The sequence below is a fragment of the Equus caballus genome, chromosome 14, assembly GCF_041296265.1.
Source record: "Equus caballus isolate H_3958 breed thoroughbred chromosome 14, TB-T2T, whole genome shotgun sequence".
Taxonomy (NCBI): Eukaryota; Metazoa; Chordata; class Mammalia; order Perissodactyla; family Equidae; genus Equus; species Equus caballus.
This window is the reverse complement of record NC_091697.1, coordinates 77,186,845-77,210,427: the sequence shown is the minus strand read 5'-3', so window position 1 is coordinate 77,210,427 and position 23,583 is coordinate 77,186,845. Positions and strand designations below refer to the sequence as shown.

At 38.9% G+C, this 23,583-nt stretch overlaps 1 protein-coding gene across 2 annotated transcripts in view; it reads left to right on the top strand.

Annotated features, from left to right (window-relative positions):
* Positions 1 to 19,330, top strand: part of MAN2A1 (mannosidase alpha class 2A member 1) — a 170,237-nt gene extending 150,907 nt beyond the window's left edge. The window contains exons 19-22 of one of the 2 annotated variants that reach the window (XM_001504585.5): positions 498 to 631; positions 5,809 to 6,003; positions 14,836 to 14,946; positions 16,594 to 19,330. In XM_001504585.5, coding sequence (XP_001504635.1) covers positions 498 to 631; positions 5,809 to 6,003; positions 14,836 to 14,946; positions 16,594 to 16,746 — 593 coding nt within the window. In that variant the 3' untranslated portion in view covers positions 16,747 to 19,330. The remainder of the gene's footprint in view (positions 1 to 497; positions 632 to 5,808; positions 6,004 to 14,835; positions 14,947 to 16,593) is intronic. The other variant, XR_001378333.3, reaches the window with a different exon arrangement.
* The last annotated feature ends 4,253 nt before the right edge of the window (positions 19,331 to 23,583 follow it).

The following is a 23,583-nucleotide window of genomic DNA, read 5'->3' as shown; positions in this document are numbered from 1 at the left end:
AAAACATCTTTGTGCCAGGGGTGACTCTTGAGCCACCCATTTTTAAGCCCTGCCTTGAATTCTCAAAGTTGGCCTCTAAATCGGGGACCAGACAGTAGGACTCTAGCAGTCATGACCTATCTAGGATTATCTTACTTCCCTGCTAAAGATGAGGTGAGAAATAAAGCTCTCTTGGCCCCACTACAGACACCCAAATGCCCTAGTGTTTGGATAGCTACAAACATAAAAACAATTTTGATGTTTTGTCCCATTTTAAAATTTTTAATCAGATTTTACTACACATTAATGAAGAAAGGAGAAATACAGTCTTGTTTTATGAATTTGTACTAGCTGCTTTGAGCTATTATGGAGAGAAAGGCCATGATACAGTGGGTTGTATAGCTCTCTCTCCCTGACTGGAGGAGAAACTTCAGTCAAGACCATGCCTTGTACTTACATGATCCTCAGTGAATGTTTGTATTAAATAACTCTGGCCAGTTGTTTTGTTTGTTTGTTAGGTCAGATCGAAGTTATCATGGATCGAAGACTCATGCAAGATGATAATCGAGGGCTTGATCAAGGTGTCCATGATAACAAGATTACAGCTAATTTATTTCGAATACTACTAGAAAAAAGAACTGTTGTGAATATGGTAGGAAAAAAAATAACTTGCATGTTCTGATGTTGATTGTTCTTTGCCACCTAAATTTGAAATTATGACTTTTCACCTTTTAATTTTTTTGCAATTTCCAGTATTGAGATATCTTTATAATAGATTTAGCCTATATTCACTAGAAAGAGAAGTTCTGTTATATATATAGTGCAAGATTTGCATTTGAGTCATTTTAGTTTTGCTTATTATGTAGGTATAAAATAATGCTAAAGAATCAGTTTGGGCAAAATTTCGTAAAACTATTTTGGAAGAAATAAGAGTTCGGTTAAAGAGTAGAGCTTAGCACGTACTTAGGAGATTAAGTTTGATTAGTAAAATTTATTTGAAACTATAGTGTACTTTTTCTAGTGTTGGACCCATCAATTGACAATGGATTTACTTGTCTATCTTCTTGTTCAATTTTCATTCCTCAAAGCAAAAATCCAGCATTCCATGTTAAACAGTGTGGCAAAGGCTCCATCGGACGTGAACCAACTTGACAATTATGCTTCATCTGATGGCAAAAACGTTATCCTCAGAGTCCTCCATAAATTACTGATCACTCACGGCAGATGGCCCTTGACATGGCCCTTTTTCTCTTACTCCGCTCTGCCTCTTTCTGCACTGACCATTTCAAATCGTTTTTTTTCAACCGGTGACTTCACCATCCACTTTATGGAGGGAACAGCCCTTCGACGGGGCTGTCTGTTCTAGATACCAGCATCTACTCCTATCCCTTCCGTCTTCCCTCACGTCACAGCAGAGGTGTTTACCTTCCTGTTGTCTGAGGCCAGTCCCTCCACTTGTCTTTGAAACTTACCCCAGTCACCTCCTCAGGTTCCAGTTACTAGTCGTCCTCCCTTTTTCCCCCTCCCTGTCTTCATAGTCAACATTTCCCTAGGAAATTCTTTCTATTGGCTTTTAAACACTCTTCATTTTTTTTCCATTAAAAATAAAGACAGGAAACAGCTTTCTCTCAGACTCCCATTTGGTTTCCCCTACGCTACTCCTGTCTCCCCTACCCTCTTGAGCCAGGGCTTATGAGATGAGTTTATTTCATCGCTTTCCTCTCACACTCAGTTCCTTCAGTCTGACTTTAGCCTCCATCATACACTCTTACCAAAGTCACTAGATCCAGTGTATGTTCTAGATCATCATCTTACTTCATCTCTCAGCAGCATTCAGCACTGACCGTTGACACTTTTTACAACACTGCCTAGCCAGGGCTTCTGTGGCGCCATACTTCCTTGGTTTTCCTCTTACGTCCAGGGGAGTTCTTTCTCTCCCTCTCTTATAGTTCTTTATTTAGTCATTAAATATCAGAGCCCTCAAGGCTTGGCCACAGGCCGTCTCCTTTTCTCACTATATATGTTCCCTCTGTAATCTTTCCTACTCCCATGGCTTCAGTGACTGCCTCTGTGCAGATGGAACCCACAAATTCATATCCCCAGCTTTGGCTTCACCATACCCATCTATCTAGTTGCTTCCTGATGTTTCTTTCTGCGTTTTTAAGAGCATCTCAAGCTGGACATATCCAAAATCACTCTCGTGATCTCCCTTCCTCCCAAACCTGGCCCTTTTCCAGTGTTATCTCTCTTGGTGACTAGCACCACCTTCCAACTGGTGCCAGACACCTTGGAGTCATCTCCGATAGGCGCTTTTCCCTCACCGGTCCTTTCTCACAACAGTGATCACCAGTGCTTGGCTATCTCATTGCCTAAATATTTCAAATCTATAAACGTGTTTACTTTGACCATCCCAGTCTAAACTAACATCATATGTTTCCTGAATCTAGCCTATACACATCTACTTTTCTCTCCTCTTTCTACCGTATCTGTTCTTAACCCAGTAAGCAGAGTGTTTTTCAAACCAAATCTAACCTCATTGTCCCCTGTTACTCTGATGTATTCTCATTGCTCTCAACATAAAAGCCAAAATCCTCACCATGGCCTATAGAGCCCCTCATGATGTGGGCCCTACCTGTCCCCCATCCTCATCTAGCGTGACTCTCACTATTTCTGTTCTGGGCCCATTGGGTTTCTTTTGGTCCTAAGTATTTCCCATGCACCCTACCCCCCAGCACCTTTGTGCATGCTGTTTCATCCTGTTTGCCTAGGTGACTCTTGGTAATAGTTCAGATCAGAGCTCACATCATCAACTGCTTCTGCTTCACCAGATCAAACCCCTTTCTTCTATGTACCCTCAGAACCATGCATCTCTCTTTCATGCATGTGTGTGATTATTTGATCATTGTCTTTCTCTTCCTTTGGACCATAAACTCCTTGAGAGTAGAGACTATGTCTCTCTCTACTTCTAGGATTGTTTCTAGCAGAGGAAGCACTCTGTATATGTTGTATAAATGACTACACAAATGCATAAGTGAATGAGCTGTGATAGCAGATAGCGCCACTGTGTTTACCGTAATAATTGCTTACCACCTTGTCATCATATGAGTGTTCTCTTTCCCCTACTACATTCTAGGGACTTGTCTACTTCATTTTCATGTGCCCCACAGGGCCTCCTTGCCTGTGGTAGGCATTCTATAAATAAAATACTAGTTGATTGAATGAAATGGCAACATCTAATTAAAGGGAGGAATTCTTCCAGTATCTAGAATCTTGTAGGAAAAAGATTTTTATATCCATTTTGGACGTCAAGATATATACTAGTTCTTGGGACTCATGGTTTAAATCAATTGCTGACAAGATGGCTTAGTTTTAGGACTAAAACTGCATAGGAAAATTATTGTCTGAGTGTTGGCAGCTACTGTCTTTTGCTCCTCCTGAAAATGTTTTTGCCTTTTATGATTTTTCTCTATATATAGACACTAATTTACAAAACTTCTTTTAACTATGGCAATAAGAATTTTCATGTCAGATCTATAAAGCTTTCACTTAGAAGTTAAATAATTTGTGTATTCCCATTCAAAACTCCTTGGATAGAAATTGATTTAAATTTGATCCAATGTTTTTATAATCCTATGTTGGTTAAATTTTTCTTTTTCTCAACTGTAGATTCTTGGACTTAAATCAATAGTTTCTTTTAAATAAAAAATGAACTAGAGAAGAGAAAATACATTTTAATTTTTAGTGAGATTTATTATAAAGACATTTGATTAAATGTTACACATCATGTAACTTTTTAGATGTAAAATTTTTATCATGTAAAACTTTTTATCATATAAAATTTTCTAGAAAGCGTTTTTATTTTCAACTTAGACTCTAATGTCTAAATTATTGATAGTAGAAACTGAGGTGGGAAGATGTTCCCTGGATAGGAAGCATTTTAGTGGGAAGCCTTGAGCCTACCAGAGCCTCATGGGAGTAATCCTGGCTGACTAAATGGAAGTGAATCCTGTTCTCGAGTGTTCTGCAGAGAGGCAGTGAAAACAAGGACATGGGTGGTAATCACTGGGAGGTGTGAGGTATGGTCAGTTTGGGGGAAGCACTGAGGGTTGGGAGAACCAATTTTGGTTTGAGGAATGGTAAATATGCACACTACTGCTTCCAAGGTACAGATAATCTGTCAGGAAGTATCCCACCTGCTCACTAAAGTGTCCAGGGGTTCCTCAAAGGGCATAGAACAAAGCCAGAGGGCTTTTTCTGAATGTTTCTGGACCTGGAATGGACTTAATGCCTCCCGAATCTGATAAGGCAGGTGTTTTTCTTTCTGTTAGAATCTATCTTTTGTTAGTCAGAAGTGATTTTGTCAGCAATCCTGACCTAGATTATGAAGGCCTTTGATCTTGGAGTACATTTAAAGTGTCTTCTTGAAAATGTTCCTTCTCTATTCATGTTATTCTACAAGCTGCATTAAATTTCAATATTGTTGGAGAATATTATTTTATATGCTTTATTTAATCTTTCCTTAAGAAAAGAATGAGAAATAGATGGATTTTTTTTTACAACTCTTTCAGACCTAATATTTTTTGTCAGTATCTTAATATTACAGTGTCCCTATACTGCCTTTAAGTTTTTTTTCCTCTTGCCATGATCTGAATTGTAATGACATCTACAGTTTGCTGCTGGCAAGATGCTCATCACTCTTTGCTAACACCCTCTGTTCAATGCTAATCTGACATTCTGAATTTTAAGCTCTGTACCTTCTATAAATTCTGTCTTTTCACACAGATAAGTAGCCAAGCCTTTTATTTGAGCTCTATATTACAAAAAGGATGCAAAATCAGAAGATATCAGTGAAAGTCATTTTAAAAAATAAGATACGAAATTAAATTTGCTCCAAATCTCACTGGTGATCAAAAGACCTTTCTACATAAATTATTTTCTCTCCTTAATGCTTTTCTGTGTTTGCTTTTACACCTTAGGCATTGCTGGTTAAGGTTCTACTTAGTCATTGATTTAATTAATTGTGTATGTCATCCGCCATATGTGTATCCCCAGCCCTAGTAGACTTATTTAATGTTTGAACATGCTGAAATGCCTGTCTGTAAGTATATACCATGGCAAAGACTAAAGTATTTTTAAATTATGCTGAATAATTGCGTGCCGTGTAAATGTGTGGTAACTATTCTGTAACATATGTAACAGGTCCTGTTTTTGGAATAAAATAGAGGGAAGCAACTGACAATCACTTACCAAATTTAGAGAAAACACTCAGATGATCTAAATATACCACCTGTGTTATTTAAAAATGTTACTTATTTTGAGAGTTTTTACAAAAATCCTATCATTGGGTAACATTTATAGAACATAGCTTTGGATCAATACATGATTTTATGGTCTGGTTAAGTATATAAATGAAGCCATGAGAATATGATGGGTAAAACCTGAGAGACAAGAGATAACATTTGATGTGCAAGATATATGAACATCCCAACCCATCTACACTAAGGGTTTTGTGGTAGATTGAGAAAGAGTCTCCATAAAATGTTATACCTTGTCCTAAAATGTTTGGGGAAAATGTCAGGACTTTTAGTATTAAAGCACTAGAAAAGAGATATTTCAAAATATATAAGTGAAGTGGACACTTTATTTTTTTGCATTGCTTAGAACTAAACTTGATAATCTGTGCATTTTCTAAGATTGTTATTTATAAAATATAACATCAAAGTATTTACATATTTTTATATTTTCTATTTAAACCCTGTCAGATAATTCAGTTAATATTATGAGAACTGCAAATGTGTAACTCAAAGCGTGTTTGTTTTTTCTTGATAGGAAGAAGAAAAGAAGTCAGTCAGTTATCCTTCCCTCCTTAGCCACATAACTTCATCTTTCCTGAATCATCCTGTCTTTTCAATGACAGAAAAGATCCCTGTGCCCACTCTTCAGCTGCTTGGTGAATTCTCTCCGTTACTGTCGTCTTTGCCTTGTGACATTCATCTGGTTAATCTTAGGACTATAGAGTCACAGGTATATCCCAAATATATCTGTAAAAAATTACTTTTTGTAATGTATTTGGTATGAGGAGGTGGGAAGAAAAACATACTGTTAGTTTTACTGTTATTCGAGGAACGATTAAGAGGACTTCACCTTTAGGCAAAATCATTGTACTTCTCCTTTGACTATCGCTCTATCATTTAGAACATATCCCTGCACTAACTTGTTTTATTCTCACAAAAGTTCTGTGTGGTAAGCTGGTCGGGAATATCATCTTCTTTTTACAGATAAAGAAGCCAAAGTGGCGTGAGGTCACATAATTAGTAGGTGAGAGAACCAGGCCTTCCTTAAGATCAGCTCTACTGGCATTTTCCACTCATTTCTCATTGTTAGCCAGCGTTTCTCAGGAGATAAATAGAAAGCGTAGTGTTTAGTTATTTCTGTATCAGAGGCTTTGTACATTTGTTTGTATCTTTCTCCTAAAAATCACCGCAGCTCAAACCTTTGCATTGAGAAATATGCAGGAGAAATAGAAAGACATATTAGAAGAAAAGTAGGCCATGCTTTATTAGGTATGGAATTTTAATTCAGTTAGACTGCCTTAGTTTACATATATGCCTACATTTAAAGTTAGAGATTACATTTGAAAAGAATAAATATTGGGTATTTGACATCATTTTTATGTTTAGTAGAGCTGTTTTGATATTGTGAATTGACATACTCTTGGCTGGAAATAGTAAGTGGTTATGGATTCTGTGGGAAATATCTTACAATAAAAGGCCTGAGTATGAAAAGAGGAAAATGTTCATGTTTGAAGACAATATAAGAGGAGAAAAATGTTTAGTTTAGGAACAAAGAACTAAAGCAAACCAAATAAAATATGGATAAATGCCTACAAATTTGGGCTTTTAGGACTTTTAAAACTATGTCCCAGATAGGGAACTTATGCCTATGTAGGAAAATACATATGGCTCATAATAATGAATACAAGTGAATGCCAGAGGCCTGTGTCTATACCTCTGTGTGTCAAAGACAAGCCTTGTTTGATCATGTGGGTGAACTTGCAGGGTTTATTTCATGTCTGCTATGTGCCAGTTACTGCTAAAGGCACTAAGGATACAGTCGTGAACAAAATAGACAAAAGCCCCTGCTTTTCTGATGCGTAGATTCTAGTAGGAGTGGAAAAATAATTAAAGAAGAAAAATTAGGAGAAACATAATATGTGAGATGGTGATAAGTGTTATGGAGGGAAAAGAAGGGGGACAATTTTAGAAGGCCATGCAAGTGTGAATAGGGTGGTTGGAGAGGGTCTTGCAGAAAAGGGGATAATGGAGTCCAAATCTGAAGGAGATTAGGGAATAAGAGACGCATGCAGATTTTTGGGGTGGGGTGGTCCAGCAGAGTTAAGAGCAGGTGTGAAGGCCCAGAGACGGGAGATGTAGTCAGAATGGAAGCTGCATGCGAGCTGGGCTTTTCTTTGATTCCTTGCTGTACCCACCTGCCTAGAACAGGGCCTGCACATAGTGGGGGCTCAGTAACAGTTTTTTGATTGAGTGTATCTTGTGAGTGTTCCTTCTAGGATTCTGCTGTGGTCTTTTGTGGGTCTACTTTTCAACTCATGGAAAGAACACACTAGAGAAGGACAGCCTTCCTGAGGTAACCTGTCATTAATTCATTAGCTAAAGGTGACGAAAGGATAGAGCGTAGGGCACCAAAGACTCTGGGCCTCAGGTTGTCACCTCCAGGCATAGGTGGTAGAGGATATTAGCCACCTGAAGCATCTGAGAACTTCTGGGGAGCATGGTGGCCGCTGTTCCCTAGCTTCACTTCTAGATGACTCTTGCCCAAAATCGTTTAAAAGGAATTGTTTTCTCAAAGCAACTCCAGCTGAGTAGAGTCAGTGAGTATAAGGTTTTATCCTCTACAATCCAAGGCTAGCCCTTATTTTCCAGGTCACTTCTTTTTTGTGGTTACCTGTTCCTGTCATTCTTCCTGCTGTTGGCTGTCTTCCTGTGATACAAGTCTGATCAGGTCACAGGTTAAAAATACCATTGCCTACTAAATGGGTTGAGACCCTTGAGCACTCAGGCCCTCTACAGTCTGGGCTCCACTCACTGCTGCCTCCTGGCTTCCCATTGTTCTTCTCACGTTTGGACCGGTGGACCACCTTCATTCACCTCCTGCCAGAGTGACTGCTGACTCAGCTACTGTTTATAAAATGAGGCTGACATCAGGTAGAACTGCTTTAGGTCTGATGTGAGACACAGATGAAATAATGCTGTGAAAGTCCTTTGAAAACAGAAGTGCTTGGTACACATAGGTTGTTATCCTAATGATGCTTACAGTACATGCCAACTCAGGTGCAAACTGGGGTTTTAGCAGAGGGAATAGAAAATAATTTAACAATGTAGATATTTGGCCAGAAGAATAAAGACTGAAATGTTAATACCTAATGATAACTACCATGCTAGCACATGATCAGAACGAAATATTTGGGGCTGTTTTGCATCCTCCTATCAATTGGTGCCAGTCCCTATATTAGTCTTTGACTCTTAGCAAGTATTTCCAACGGTTGTTTAAAGCCCACTAGTAATCCAAAGGTATTGATGGATCCGTTCAAAATCGCTTCTTTAAAAGATTGCTCTCTGTCCCCTAACCTCGGATAATAGGAAAATAATCATTGAAGGAAGCTGACGTAGGTATTGATTCAAAGAAAGCTTGGTACTTAAAAGGTGTCAAGTGTAATTCCATGGTTAGACTAAAAGAAAGACAAAAATGACTCAATGAATAAATCCAGAAGCCAAACCTAAATATTTTGGATTGTGTTCTTGTTTTTGTGTACTGGTAGCTCACAGCATACAGTAATGAGTTATTTATTTGGAGATAATGAGTTATTTATTTGGAGATTGCTATGCATTTTTTCCATTGAAATAATGTCAACATAGAAGTCAGGTTCCAAGCAAGACCAGAGGTCTACATTGGCCTATATGTAAGTAAGCATTTTCTTAACCACCGCTTCACAGTATTTCCGTGATAAATCTGTCTGAGGACCACCTTGGACTGATAAGGGCACTTCTCTCTTTCTGCCTGACCTTTTCATGCTGTATGGCCCTACCAGGTTCCAGCCACTGTCTAGGAATTTAACTAGCCTTCTCCTCCTCTAGGCCCAGCCTCCAATTATCTTATCTTTATCACCCCCTTTTCTTGCGCTGCCAAGAGTTTGAAATATTAAAAAGAAGCTTCTGTAAAAGTTTGAACACTGGGGAACAGGAGCACCACTCAGGTGCACTGAATGGGAAAGCCGTGTCATCAGGAAAGGGTGTTGATTAAGGGAGAAGGGAATCTTGGTAGAGAGGATGCTGGGAGAATCTCATGGGAGGATGGATCGTGGGTTGGGGTTCTGTAGGCTAGAATGATAGGTTCACCCTGCAATGTTGACATTCCAGGGACGAGTTGGAGCTTGATTAAGCCGTTCAGCTAGGCTTCGTGGAGTCATTCTGCCTTGGTGTTTTGAACAATGATATGTAGTTCAACTATTTTTTTTTTCAGATTATTTCCACTGCTTTTATGTTCAGATATATTTTTATTTAATTTATATATGTATATCTTTATATCTACCTCTATGTCTATATATTATATTTAACTTTTTATTCTCTATAGAATTGGAATTTCTTTTTATTTGTGCTTAACCGTTTCTTGCAAATAGTTAACCAGTCATTTCAACATCAGCCCTGCTTGTTAAGTAAGATTTTCTCTTCCCACTTGTTTACACCTTCCCTTCTTTTCTTATAAGAGGCAGTTTAAAGTTTTTCCTTTTTTTGCATTTCTTATAAGAATTGATTGGTGCTTTATTGATCTCCCTAGGTTCTGGAAAGGTGAAAATTGTGGAAGAAATTTGCTTTGTTGCACATATCTAAGAATAACCATTCACCTTCCCCTTTCCTTCTGTCATGTTATATTGTTGATCAAAATAGGGTAAATGTCATGGGACATTTTAATGGGTACCCTAGAAAATGAATTTCTACTGGTTATTTCCTGTCTCAGGACTTTCAACACAGTGTACAGTTCTAACCTTTCCAGCTGCCAGAATGCACTGAAAGATTAGCGGTGTTAGGCATTTTCAAAGAATCTGAATAAGGTTGGAGAACTTTTCCTACCAGGTATTTAGCCATACCTTAATCTATCTGCACACCTCACACATCCTGTGAGGAGGGTGGGGTCACATTCCTCTTGGAGAATCTGGTCAAAGCTATGGTCCCTTTCTTCTTCTTCTTCTTCAGAAAAAGTGTATGTAATGTTTACTACGGTTTCCAGAAGTTTACTAATTTCTGAACCTCACATTACTAATGAGCAAGGCAAGTTTCTTTAGGTGTGAAACAGTAATATCACAACTCTCACATTTTGAGTTCTCATCCACTTAAGTAGAAGGACATTTGCCTATTGCTTTTCTTAGGAAAGACTGTCATATGCATATGTAATTTTCCGAATGGCCTTAAGTTTTATTTAAAATGGGATGAATGGATGGATGAACAGGTTGTGGATGGATAGAAATCACAATTTTCTAAACCCTACTTCTGAATTGATATATGTTTTGATAAATCATAGTTTTAGGCCTGCTTGAAAACATTGATTGAATACTCCGTTTATCCAGCCTCAAATCAGAGTGTTGATCTCCTTTAGATTATAGCCTTTTGTTATATTACATCACAAGTAGTCCTCCTCTTTCCCCTCCTAGCTAGATATCTGTGAGCACCAATCCATTCTAGAACAAGAGCAGGAGACTGCAACTGTGAAAGCACAGACTTTGGGGTCAGACCCCCTGGGTTTGAGTGCATTCCTCTACTTGCTGGCTGAGTGACTTAGAGCAAGTCACTTAATTCTCCGAGTCCCAATTTCCTTATTAGGAACGTGGCGATGATAATAGTACCCACCTTAGAGATGTTCTGAGGATTAAATGAGTCAGTGTTTGTCAAGCATTTAGAACAGCATCTGGCACGTAGTAAGGGCTAAGTGCCTCACACATAAAGGTTCTCAACTGGGATATTCAGTCACAAGCAGTTTTCAGTCATGATTGTTACTAATAATGAAGTAAAAGTATCGGCGCTTTTTTATAAATTGGAGAAAGTTGAAGTTTATCACCAAAGTCAATGTTGATGTCCTTTTGACTTGTATTCCTTATATACTTTTTTATTACCAATTCCTCAGATATTTCAAAACAACATATCTAAAATTGTCTCTATGCCAGGCATTTTGCCGAGTGCTTTACGTGAGTCTTATTTAGCTCTCACAACAACGCTGTGAAAGTTGGCAATATTTGTACCCCATGACAGAAGAGGAAACTAACTGACCTAGGACAGTAGGTAACTCTCCCAGGTCACACAGCGAGTAAGTGGTGGTGCTGGGAGGCACACTCTGGCGTCTGACTCCAGATCCCTACCCAAAACTACTGCCTCATGCATGGGAACAAAAGGGAGTGAAAGTACTCAAAATGTTGGGGAATACATTGCTATTTTTGTCTTGTCTACTCAGTAATAATGGGGCACCCATAGAAGGATATGCCAACCACTGGTGGGAAAAGATCATGAAGGGTTAATGTAGAGTCATTAGCGGTAATTGCTTTTTGAGTATGAGAGAGAATGCTTTGTGATAGGGGGGTGTTCCTCTACATTTAAATATAATAATGCTAACTTGTATACCACCTCAACTACTTCACAGTTGTTGTAAGATGAAATGAGCTAATCTGTGAAAAGCATTCTGCACAGGGTCTGGCACACAGCAAGTGCTCAATAAGTGTTAACTGCAGTTACTGTTATTTTCACTATGGTTGGCCCTCCATCCTCAAAGGGGTTCAAAATCACCTAACTGGTGCCTGGTGCAACCAAACCCTGGCTCCAATCCAGCTTTCTCTAAGCCTGATGGCATGGTTCTGCAAGCCAGATCGTCTTCCCCACACTCCGCCCAGTCATGGAGAAGCCTCATAGGCCCCGTTAGCTGGATGTTGGTTTATCCCCTGAAATAAGTTCTGCAGTGGGTTTTCCCTGTGCAACTTTAGAACACCCAAGCCTTCCTGGAGGGATTCAGCCTCAATTGTGGTCCGAACTGTTTTACAAAAGCACTTAATTTGAAGCCCACCTAGCACAGTGCTTGGTGTAATTTCAAAACTTGTAAATTTTCTTCCCCACACCCTCCCCTTCTTTTCTGAGGTCTAGGTATTAGTAATGCGTTATTGAATGTAAAAACAGGCCTTTAAAAATCTGTTTACTGTCTTAGAGCATTCAATGTGACTACTTGAAGGTATCTGTTTTCTTGCATGCATATTCAAGTTAAATTCACAGTTTCTCTACTTTGAAAAACAGTTTTCTTGGAAATAAAATGTCTAGACAGACTTTGAAGCTGAAAAACTGCTGCTTTGCCTCAGGTATTTTTGCTTGAAAGCTGATACTTTCATGAATATTTGATTTTTAAAAACTTGGACAAGATGATTGCTATTTCAGTTGGTGTTCTCATCCTCACGGAAGTGATTCAATTTTATTGTTTAGAGAAAGTATAACTTGTATTCCGTCAGTGAAAATTAATTTTTATGACTTTAATCTCTACTTTTGTGTTATTTGTTTAAGTCTCTTATCAAATTCAATGGCAGAATTCCGAAGGTGTTTCTCTTCCTGCTTTTTTTTGTTGCCTTCAGTCTGCTAAAGGCCTTACACGTTCATTATTCCAGGAGCAAACGTGTTGCAGGAATTTTAGCAATGCCTGCTATCAATGGTTTTTCTAAGGATGGTCTAATGAGTTAAAAAGCCCAGATGCTTCAGGGTAATAGTGATAATGCTTTTAAAACTCTAGTTAAGAGGCCGTCTAATCTGTGAAGTTTACTCAGGACTTTATGATTGTTATATTATGTTTTTTGTATATAATCTGGTATGATTTTGATGTATAATTGTAGACATATAATTTGGGGGTTTCCTGATTCCTCAGCTACAAAGTTATGATGTCTATAAAGGAAATTTATGAATAAGAAGTTAAATGAGAATATTGTTTGGTTTGTAACTATTATCAAAATAATCACAATTATTTATTTGATGGATCTTATTGATAGAAACAATGTAGCTGACATATACAGAGGGCTTCCTATGCTCCAGACACTGGTCTAAGTCCTTGTTAATGCTATTTCATTTCATTTCACCTCCATTTTATGGTAAAGACAAACCTGGTTTTACTGAACTCAGCAGCTAGTAAATTGCAGGGCCAGGATCCAGATCTCAGGCTGTCTCCCTCCCAGCTCAGGTTCTGAACCACTCATTTCGACAGCTTCTGCACTAGCACATTCTGTCCTATAACCTGGGCTACTTTACATTGTACTTTCAGTGAGTTAACCCACCCTGTGACTCCACGAAGGAGGTAGATATGCATTACCTCCATTTCACAGATGGGGAAACTGATGCTTAAGAAGAATAAATGACTATTCCAAGGTTTCACAATTGGCATGTGACAGAGTTCTCTTGTTATTCTCTTGGAGATTTTATGTATATGATAAATGAAGGATTTTCTTGTATGCTAGTTTCTTGCTATTTTGGGACTGTGTGAAATTTTTTGAAATTTCATTAGAAATCTTTATCATAGATTTAAACTTGCCACTTGTATCATGTGGTCCTGCAATGACTCAGAATTCCTTACATGACTTTTTTCTCTCCCTTCAAACAAAATCTTAGCAGTACCACTGCAAAATACCAGTGTGAAATGTCATAAAACAGGTTATTCCAGCCAAGAATCTGAGCTGAGGACAGCTTTAAATTGTTCAGGCACATTAAAATCAAATCAGTGGTGGGAATGCTGGCAGCTATTCAGAAAAGATGTCCCTATAGCACATTAAGAAATCTTACTCCCTAGTGAGGATGTTGGAGAACCTGGCGTATTCATATCTGTGGCCACAGAAGAGAAAAAGGGATCGATTCCATCACAGTGTCAGTGCCAAGCAGCATACGGCTCTCCTTTGAATAACTGTACGCTTCTTAATTTTTCCAGCAATTTTTAAATTTATTTTGCTTATTATCGTAAACATCTCCTCAGTTTAGAAAACATAAAATTTATTGAGTAAAATTATAATTTAAAATACTCAAAGACCTGAACCATTCATAGCATCGTTACTTAAATGGATGCAGAAAATTTTATTGCAAGAAAGTGTGTACTGATCCCTGTGGCTGACTTGTCTTCTTTCATATTTTTCTTTTTGCCTGCACAAGAAGAATAGCTTCTGTAATGTGAATTTAAGCGATACATCAAGCTAATAAACGTGGTTGGCTTAGCAAGTGATAAGCATAACTAATTCAATTTAAATGTCTCTTATATAAAAATAATGAACCAATACATTAAAGATTAAAAATGTTAATGCAATTAGCAAAAATTAGTATTCAGTAAAGAAGCACGTTTCAGTTTTAAAATGGATGATACATCATTCAATGACCAGATGAGGACTAAATTCAGGTATACTTTATTCAACTGATGTACATGATAGAAATAAATAAAAATGAAATGCTGTATTTGGAGAAACTCTGATGAAACAGGATGTAATATATAGGCAAAAGGAAAGCCAAGTCTTTAAGGACTAGGGAGGAAACTAGGGCATGAGTGACTTCACAAGGACCCTTAGCACATAATATCCTGACTCCTTGGGGGAGGGGAGCGGTGTATGGTAGGTGTACGTGCACAGTGACCACAGAACCTGAGGGGAAACGGATTTGCCTGACTTCACCGTTAAATAAAATGAGCATTTTCGTTTTAGGGATGCTGACATCAAGGCAGTGGAATGTGCAGTAGTGTCAGTATTTGCTTTAATGGGGCTGTGACGTGTTGGCGCTCTCTCGTTTGCAGGAGAATGACAAGCCTTCGGATGAGGCAGCTTTGATCCTCCACAGAAAGGTGTTTGATTGCCGCTTCTCTAGCAGAGACACGGGGCTGCTCTGTTCCACAACCCAGGGAAAGGTGAGCTGAGAGGTTATTTTTGGTTGTCAAGTTCGTGTGCTTTGAAATCCTTACTTTCTGCAAATAATCCTGACGTAACATAATGTTTCAGTGCCTCTTTGCTGATTCATTCTCTTCAGCTGTAAACGAACTTGTCTCCCCATCTTAAGAAAGCACTTTCTCAACCTTCAGTCTCCCCTCCTTGTCGACAAACGCATAGCCAGAACATGTGCACATTTGAAGACAGTGCTCTCATCCATTCTTAGGCCTTCCATTTCCAACTTACAGAGCACCTTCTCTCCCCGCCCCATATTTCCTCCTCCCAACATGTTCGTGTACGATCTAGTTCAGGAATGGCAAGCCTAAGTCCTCCAGGGGCCAAGGCAAGTTTTAGAATAACTAAAATGGGTTGGGGTAGCAATAGGGAAGCCACAGGGAGCAGTGAGACTGTGGCCAGGGGCATAATTGACCCACAGCCACCAAGGCAGCTGTACGTGGCTCCTGTCAGATGTTTCCCGTGGGGAAAATGCAGGGCTAGATCTTCTGATGAAGCCATATTTGCATATGAGTCCACACTGCAGGCCAAAAAATCCTCAGGCAGACCACTGCTTGCTGGCTGCCCATTTTTTATTTCTCTTCGAGCTGGTCTTGCTGACAGTTCCATCAAGCCTTTCCTTGGAAGGAAACAAACCTCTAGTCTTTGGTCTCTGGCTTTGAGTAGGCCGTTACTCAGAGAAGACAGTTGGGTTGGTTCTACCACATAGACAGGTCTGCCCCACCAGGCAGCTCAGCTGACCCAGCTCTTCTCCAAAACCTCATAGACACTCTGTAGACCAGACTCACGTGATTCAGTTCCAGCCCTACAAATTAGCATATATGTGGGATCTGAAAAGAAGAGAAAAGAAAATATGGTAGGGGGCCTAAATCTACTTAGATAACTGTCTCCATTTTTTTTTTTTTTTTTTTTTACCCTCACCCTGCACAGAGTCGGTGCCAAGAAAGCACTGATATCTTTGTTATTTTTTTAATTGTATTTGCACTGTACCTTACTGTTGATGATCTGAGTGTGCTTGGTTGTGGGCATTTTATTCAGACACTAAAGCATTGAGTCTTAAGGTGGTTGTACAAGGCAGAGAGACATTAGGATAAGATGGCAGGGGTGAGGATAGTATTTTCCAAACAACTCCCCACCTTGCAAATGGGGCTCACTGACATGATGAGCCTTCCTTGTGGGGCCCCATGTCCTGTCTCTCAGCTCTTTCGGAACAGGAAAAAATGGTTGAGAACCACTGCTATTAGAGCCGAAGTGTCGACTGAAAGAGGATATGGATGTTTTTCAAGCTTGTTGGTCATTAGATGTCTTTTCTTTTATTGAAAAAATGGCCCCTGCACATAAGTTCTCAAGCAATACAGAAAAGGAAGGCAGAGCAAGTCACTCTTGCCTCGTTACCAGCTGCTTATGTCTCCATCCGGACGTAGTCTGTAAATTCACACATGCATAGGTACATTTAATCTCCCTCCCCACCCCATGTTTTTTCCTTAAAAGGGAGCTTCAAACATACTGTTTTACTCTTTCTCATACTATTTTTCACGGAATATATAGATGCATTACTAATCTTTCTTCAAAGTTGATCTAAATATGCAAATTTTTTATCATTTACTTTTTAGATATTGGTACAGAAACTTTTTAACAAGTTTACTGTTGCAAGTCTCGTACCTTCATCATTATCCTTGATGCACTCACGTCCAGATGCCCGAAATATAAGTGAGATCAACTTGAGTCCCATGGAAATCAGCACATTCCGAATCAGGTTGAGGTGAAGCAGGCTTTCACGGTTGGATTGGAAAGTGTTGGCTTTTGTACACTTCTTGGTTTGACGTGCAATAAAGAAGCACATTATTTTAGCTTCTGGCTACTGTGAGAACACGAATTCTGTGATTTTTTTTTTTTTTTTTACCCATATAGTAAGAAAAAAAAAAAGCCATGCTATAAACCTTTTTTTTCCCCTTAAGTTCCTTCCATGAACTACCACCATCGGTATGAATTGATGCAACAAACGAAGAAATGTCTAAAGACAACCTCTCAACAGATTGTATCTCAGGTTAAATTCTGACTAATTATATCTGTGTTGGGGGTTGTGAAGAGATTGTCATAAGTGTTCACGTTGCTGATCCTTTGTTAGTTTTACAAAAATATCGATTTTTACCAAAATGGAATAAAAAGCTGGTGGGTAATAGCTAATGGCCAAAATGGTTGCAATCGTTCATACACATTAGAGAAATTTTATGTATTGAAATATGTGGAAAAGTGCAATCCATCAACCTTATGATCTACATGGGTGATTTTACACCTTTTTCTAATGTACCACTTGACCCCTTCCTTCCCACCCTTTGTAAGTATTTCCAGAAATATGGGATTTTGGATCATTCAATAGTCGAATAAGAGGCATATTTTCATTACTTGACAATGTGGGATAGGTGCAATTTATTCCATTGTCACTAAACTAGAAGAAGCAATTCCATAGGTACCGTAACCTATTTTAGGTACCACAAGGTGTCTTTTTACACAGCTCATTTGAATACAGATGTTCTGAGAAGGGGTTTTCTATTTTAAAATTACCATATCAAAATAAATGTGCCTTATTTTTTTATAAGTCTTGTTAAATCTTTTGGTGTCCATATTAGTGTTTGGGGAAGGGGGTAAGCTGTGGGGGCGGCAGGGGCTGGGTTCTTTCTATGATGCATAAATTGTACAATTTTTGCCTGACAGTGCTGGCCACATTCGGATCTGTTTCATTAAATTTGTGGTGATGTTACTCTAAACATTTTGACTATTTGAATGTACTGAGATGTCAGAAAACAAAACAAGGAAGAAAAATATTGTTAATTAAAATATGCTGCTGCCAAGGAGACTGCAACTTGAAGCAAGGATTTTGTAACTTACAAAATCCACATACTGTTTCCATTTCACAGGAGTTAACCATAATAAAGAGAGAATGCTTTAAAATAGACTCTGTTTTGAAACCCACTTATATGTGGCTCCTCATTAAAGAATATGTTTGTTCAATTAATTCCAAACTTTTGTATGTGCTAAACTCAAAGTGAAGTTTTAAGCCTGTGTGCCGTTACAATACTTTTGATAAAACTTATTTGGGATCGTTTTTAACTTGACATAAATAAAAGCAACATTAGCATCATTTAGAACATTCAGTTTAGCATAGAACTCTTTGAGTATGAAAATTCTCTTTGTGTTAATAGACTTAGTATTATCTGACTTTAAACTTCCATTTACCTCCTGTCATTCCAACATCTTTATAGATAAATTAAAACCTAATTTCTGTTTGACCATGTAGTCTGCTTATCATCTGGATTTACAATCAAGATGCAGCTCCTAAGATTATTGTTAAGTTATGTTAAATTCATAAACTTCTTTCGCCTTTAATAATTAAGGAAACATACCAGAGTTAGTAAAGATATTACAATGGAGTAATTTCATGCAATAATCACGTACTGTAAGTTTCCTTCCTCTTTTGTGGGGGATAAACAATTTAAAAAAAAAAAGACTTCCTTTTTGTGGACACCTACGGATGTTAGGATTGCCTGAAGCAAGTCCCAGGAATAAGGTCAATATTTTCATTGCATCTTAAATATAAAACCTTCCTATGGGAGTTCACTGTGTCCTGTGGTTAAGTGGGTGTGCTTAATCGTTCTGGAAATTCTGATCAGTTGAAATAAAAACTCTTGATGCAATAACAGCGGTTTTGCCACTTCCAGTTGTTTGAGATGGATCTGTCCCATGTCAGTTGGGGTCTTATTCAGTGTGTGTTGCCACCAGCTGCTCAGAGGTAAAGCAGAAATTCTCTTTAACCAGCAAGTTTCTGCTTTTTGTTTTTAGAATAAATCGTCAGGGAAATGAAGAGAGGATGCTTTTGTTTTGGGTTATGGTCAAGAACTGATTAAATAATTTAGTGTCTCTGGCACACACTAAAACCATATACTTCAGTTGTGATCTTGGTGACATATCTGTTGGCTTAGGTTTTATTACATTTATTATCGCAGATGTTCGGTTGACCAAGTAGTTCATTACTTTCTCTTAATTTTTTTAAATTTTAATTTGGGCTTCTAACTGCAGCGTTTGAGAACTCAGCATCCTTGTTTTCTGCAAATACTGATTAAAATAAAATGCTGTAAAACGTGTTGTAAAACATTGTAATTACCTTCCCATGTCTTTGTTGTACTTGTGCAGAAATGTTTTCACATTCCTTTGTCTGGAGAAAAAATCTTTGCTTTCATTTTGATTATGTTGCTTACCTTGAAATCAATAGGTTTTGATATTTTCTCTTGGAAGATTTTATATCTTTTTGGGAATATGTAATATATGATCTCTAATAAAAGATAAATCTCATCTTGTGTTTGGTCCTCTAGAGTAGTTCTTAAATCCTATTTTGTACACAAGAGATATTAAAACAGTTTGAGGGGTGGGGTGGAGTAGTGAGGGCATTTGTGAATAAATTGCTCCTTCTTCAGCCCAATGTAGTTAGAAAGGATAGCTTTAGAGGGCAAGTGGTGAGTTTCGCATCTGGGGTCAGTCACCTTTGAGGTTGGAGTCTAGGAACCTTCCCAGCAACACAGTGCCCAGGGGGCCTTCTGAGCCGATTAGGAGGGACAGATTGTGGTCAGATTCCGTATGTTCCAGGACAAAGATGAGGAGAGTAAGCCAAGACATGAAGCTAAGAGGGTCCATGTGAGCTGATACTGAGATAAGGCAGGTTGGAAGAGTGGGGTCTGGAGGCACTGGAGGTCCACCAGCCCGCTGGCCTGGACCAGCACACAGCTTAGTGGCTTTAGCGGAGTTCCTTCAAAGTCGAGAGGTTGGGGAGAGTGAAGGATAAATATCCTGGAGGTACAGGTAGGTTAGCCAGGCAAATGATACATACTAGGAAGTTTGGACTTGTTATGGGTGACTTACTTAGGCAGTAAAGAGATTAATCAAGTTGTTTTTTATATGCGTGTATATATATATAGATATATATAGATAACAAGCTGTAAGAACCTAGAGAAATATTAATAAAAATTATCAGCAGATAATGAAAATTGTCCTTGGCTCCATAACATTTGATTATCAACATGTCAAAATAATTTGAATATTTAAACTGGTAAAGAAGAATTTAATTTACATGGGCATATGTTCACATGCCTCCTACAAACTTGTGATATGAAACCAACTAAAAGTGACTGTGACTGTGAATGGTTGAAGAGGTGGCTTGAAAGGGAGACGGGAAGAACTAGCAAGGACCACGCTGCTTCCATATGTCAAAGCAGAACACAGACGCCTGAAGAGGGGTGGTAATAGACAAGACTCCATCAACTTAAGCAAAAATAGGAAATTTATTGTCGCCAGTAACTAACATTCAAGGGTAGATAGAGAGCGCTCCAAATATAGCTGTAGCCAAGTAGGAGATGATGTCATCCAGGATCTGTCTGTATCCCTTGCTTTTGCTTTCCTCTGAGTTGTTCTCATTCCCAGGCAAGGACTGCACATTTGATGGCAAGATGACTACCAGTAGACCCAGACTAACATCCAGACAGTTTAGTAACCTCTGGAAAGAGAACACCTTTATCTAATTTTTCAGCAAATGTCCTGGGATTGATGTCACTGGCTGTCATCTGGCTCAGATCCTTATGGCTGTAGCTAGGGGTAGTTAGGTTCAGCTGAATCATATGGACAAAATGGATGAGAAATAGTCCTCTTCTCCCCCCTACCCCCATAGAAAATGAGATTCTACAACCAGAGAAAAGGGAAGTGGATTCTAGGATGCTTTGAGTACTAGACAGGCAAAATAGAGTAGACATACATTACAGCAATAAAACAAATGTGTAGATTTAAAGGAAGTAGAAAGCACATCTAGTTTCTAGAAGAGGTAGACTTGAAATACTTCTCAAAAGATTTGCTTTTAGCAGGTAGAGACAATATGTGTGTTCCCCCTAAAAAAGACCAGAATGAGCAAAGACATGGTAACAGTAAGCCTAGAGAACCAGAAATAGTTTCTTCTGCCTGGACCATCACTGTTCAATAAGACTTTCTGTAATAAGGGAAAGGTTATTTATACATGTGCTGTCCAAAATGGCAACCGCTAGCCACATGTGGCTCCTGAACATTTGAAATGTGGTTAATGCAACTAAGGAACTGAATGTCTTATTCTAGTTTGAATTTCAATAGCAACGTGTGGCTACTGTATCAGACAGCACTGGTCTGGAGCACACGGTATGTATAAGATACTAATAGGAAAGACGACTCAAAGTGTAAGTTAAAGTGACGTTGTGCTAGAACCCTGCTACTTGGTGTGGCCTTCAAACAAGAAACATTGGCATTACCTGGAAATGTGTTAGAAATGCAGCATCTCAGGCCCCACCCTAGACCTGCTGAATCGTAATCTACATTTTAACAAGATCGCCAGAGGATTCACAGGCACACTGAAGCACTGGCCTAGAATCTCTTCTCCTAGAAAATATTCCATAAAATCTGTCTACTTGTCCCACTGCCACACAATTCCAAGCCACCTTCTTGTACCTGGACTGCTGCCTTTGCTCCCTAACAGCTCTGCCTACTGCCAGTCCTGCCCCTTTTAAGTTTCTTTTTTTCACGCAGAAGCCAAAAAGTGAAATTCAAAAAGCTGCTTCCTTGAAAATTTTGTGTTTCCCATTACACTTGGAATAACGTACGAACTTTTGCAATGGCCTGAAAGCCCTATGTGGCCTGGTTGGTCCCTTCCACCTACCTCAGCCTTATGGGGTGTGTTTGATGTGTTGTTTAAGAAGTCCTTTCCTGACCCAGATCAGCCTTGCTTCTGCCACTCTCCCTCTTCCTCACTGTTGTCTAGGGTTTTTGTGGGTCTCTAACATGCAAAGATTATTCCGCTTCAGAGTTTGCACTGTTGCCTCTGCTTTGAAGCTTCTGCCCTCACATCCTCCCAGGGCAGCCTCCTTGTTATTCTGGTTTGGTTCAAGTGTCATCTTCTCAAGAATCTCCCTGGACAGCGAGTTTATACTCGCCCCCTTCACTGAGGATTTTATTGTCTTGCTGCTTTTCTTCTTAACAGAGCCAAACTTGAACTTACGTAGGTTTGCCTTCTCTACTAAAATGTAAGCTCTACTGAGGGCAAGACCCCCAGCCATTTGTTCAGCATTGTACCCTCACCCTCAGAACAGCAGGGCTTCAGAAAATATTTGTTCAATAAATTAATGAAAATGTTTATAACCAGTAAATGTGGAGAAATAAAAATTGAATTTTCAGAATAGAAAGCTGCAAAGTCCCTTACATCTTGTTTTTTGTCTTTTCGTGTTACTTTCCTGCTTATAAACCCTCAGGAAGGTCTCATTACCAGAAATTAAATTATAAATGTTTCAAACCATATTCTTAATCCCCCTAAAGGATATGACCTCCCTATGGAAAATACTGTAGTCACTTATCAAGCAGCCACTGCCCCTGTGCCACCATCTTTGCTATTAAAACCCTGATTTTACTCATATATCAGACAGTTATGAGCCTCAGAAGGTGAATTTTTATTCATCTAAATTAGTTATGATAATTTCCTTCTCCAGGCTGAATGATTGATTTAGGAATTGACACGTGACACAATTTTGACCAATGAACTATTCTGGGAAGTCAGTTGGAGGCTTCCAGAAGAGGCCTTCTCCCTCCTCAAAGGGGGAGAGCATCTTCCCCTCACGCCACAGTGTTCAAAGGCAGTATTGTGTAAGTGTTGATGCTGGAGGTGCTGCAGCCATTTTGCAACTCTGCAGAAATAAGCCTGAAGACAAAAGTCAACTGGAGAACGAAGTAAAAACAGCAGAGCCTGGGTCCCTGATGATGTTGAGCTACTGAATGAACCAACTTCAACCTTGTTAGATGAAATAGTAAGTCACTTTCCTGTTGACGCCATTTTGAGTTTGGTGTTAGGTTACAAAGAGCTGCAAGTATTTGAACTGATGTTCCTCACCGCTGCCTCAGCACTACGCTTTCTTGTTTAGATACTTGGCCAAATGGGTGCGTGTGTTCTTGCCCGACTAAACCTTGGTCATAAAGTCAGTTCCTCAGAACACAGCCTCTTACTTTGTTCCTACTGCTCCCACCACTGTGCACATTTTGCTCAAAATGTTTAATAAAGCTACACTTAATTATATTGTGTGGAGATTTTTTTCATATATAAGGTGAAAAGAAGGGTTTTAAAAAATGTAAAGTGAATCAAGGATGTGTGTACTAGCAAAATTCCTGAAGATTTCAGAGTTCCTTTGGCCTGTACACTCGGAGAGCATTTCAGTTCAAATGTGGAGAATGGGGGCTGGCTCCTGTGTAGCGAGATGAACCTTCCAAAGGTCAAGCAAAGTCTAGAGGCAGAGGGGAAGAAGACTGAGGGGCCGGGGGGGAACAATGAGTCAGTGGGGGCTAGCTTCTTTGAAGTGTGTCAGCTAAGTCTTTAAATATTTTAAGATTTTTCCAAATATATATCTTTGAAGAACTATAAGTGAATTACAGAATCTCCAAACAGGCGAAGGAGGGAAATTGGAACAGTGCTATTTAAAAGGGCGTATTTTAAGGGCTTTACATGGAGCCTAGTGTTCTTGGCTCCCATGCTCTATATAGCTTCCAATTTTTTT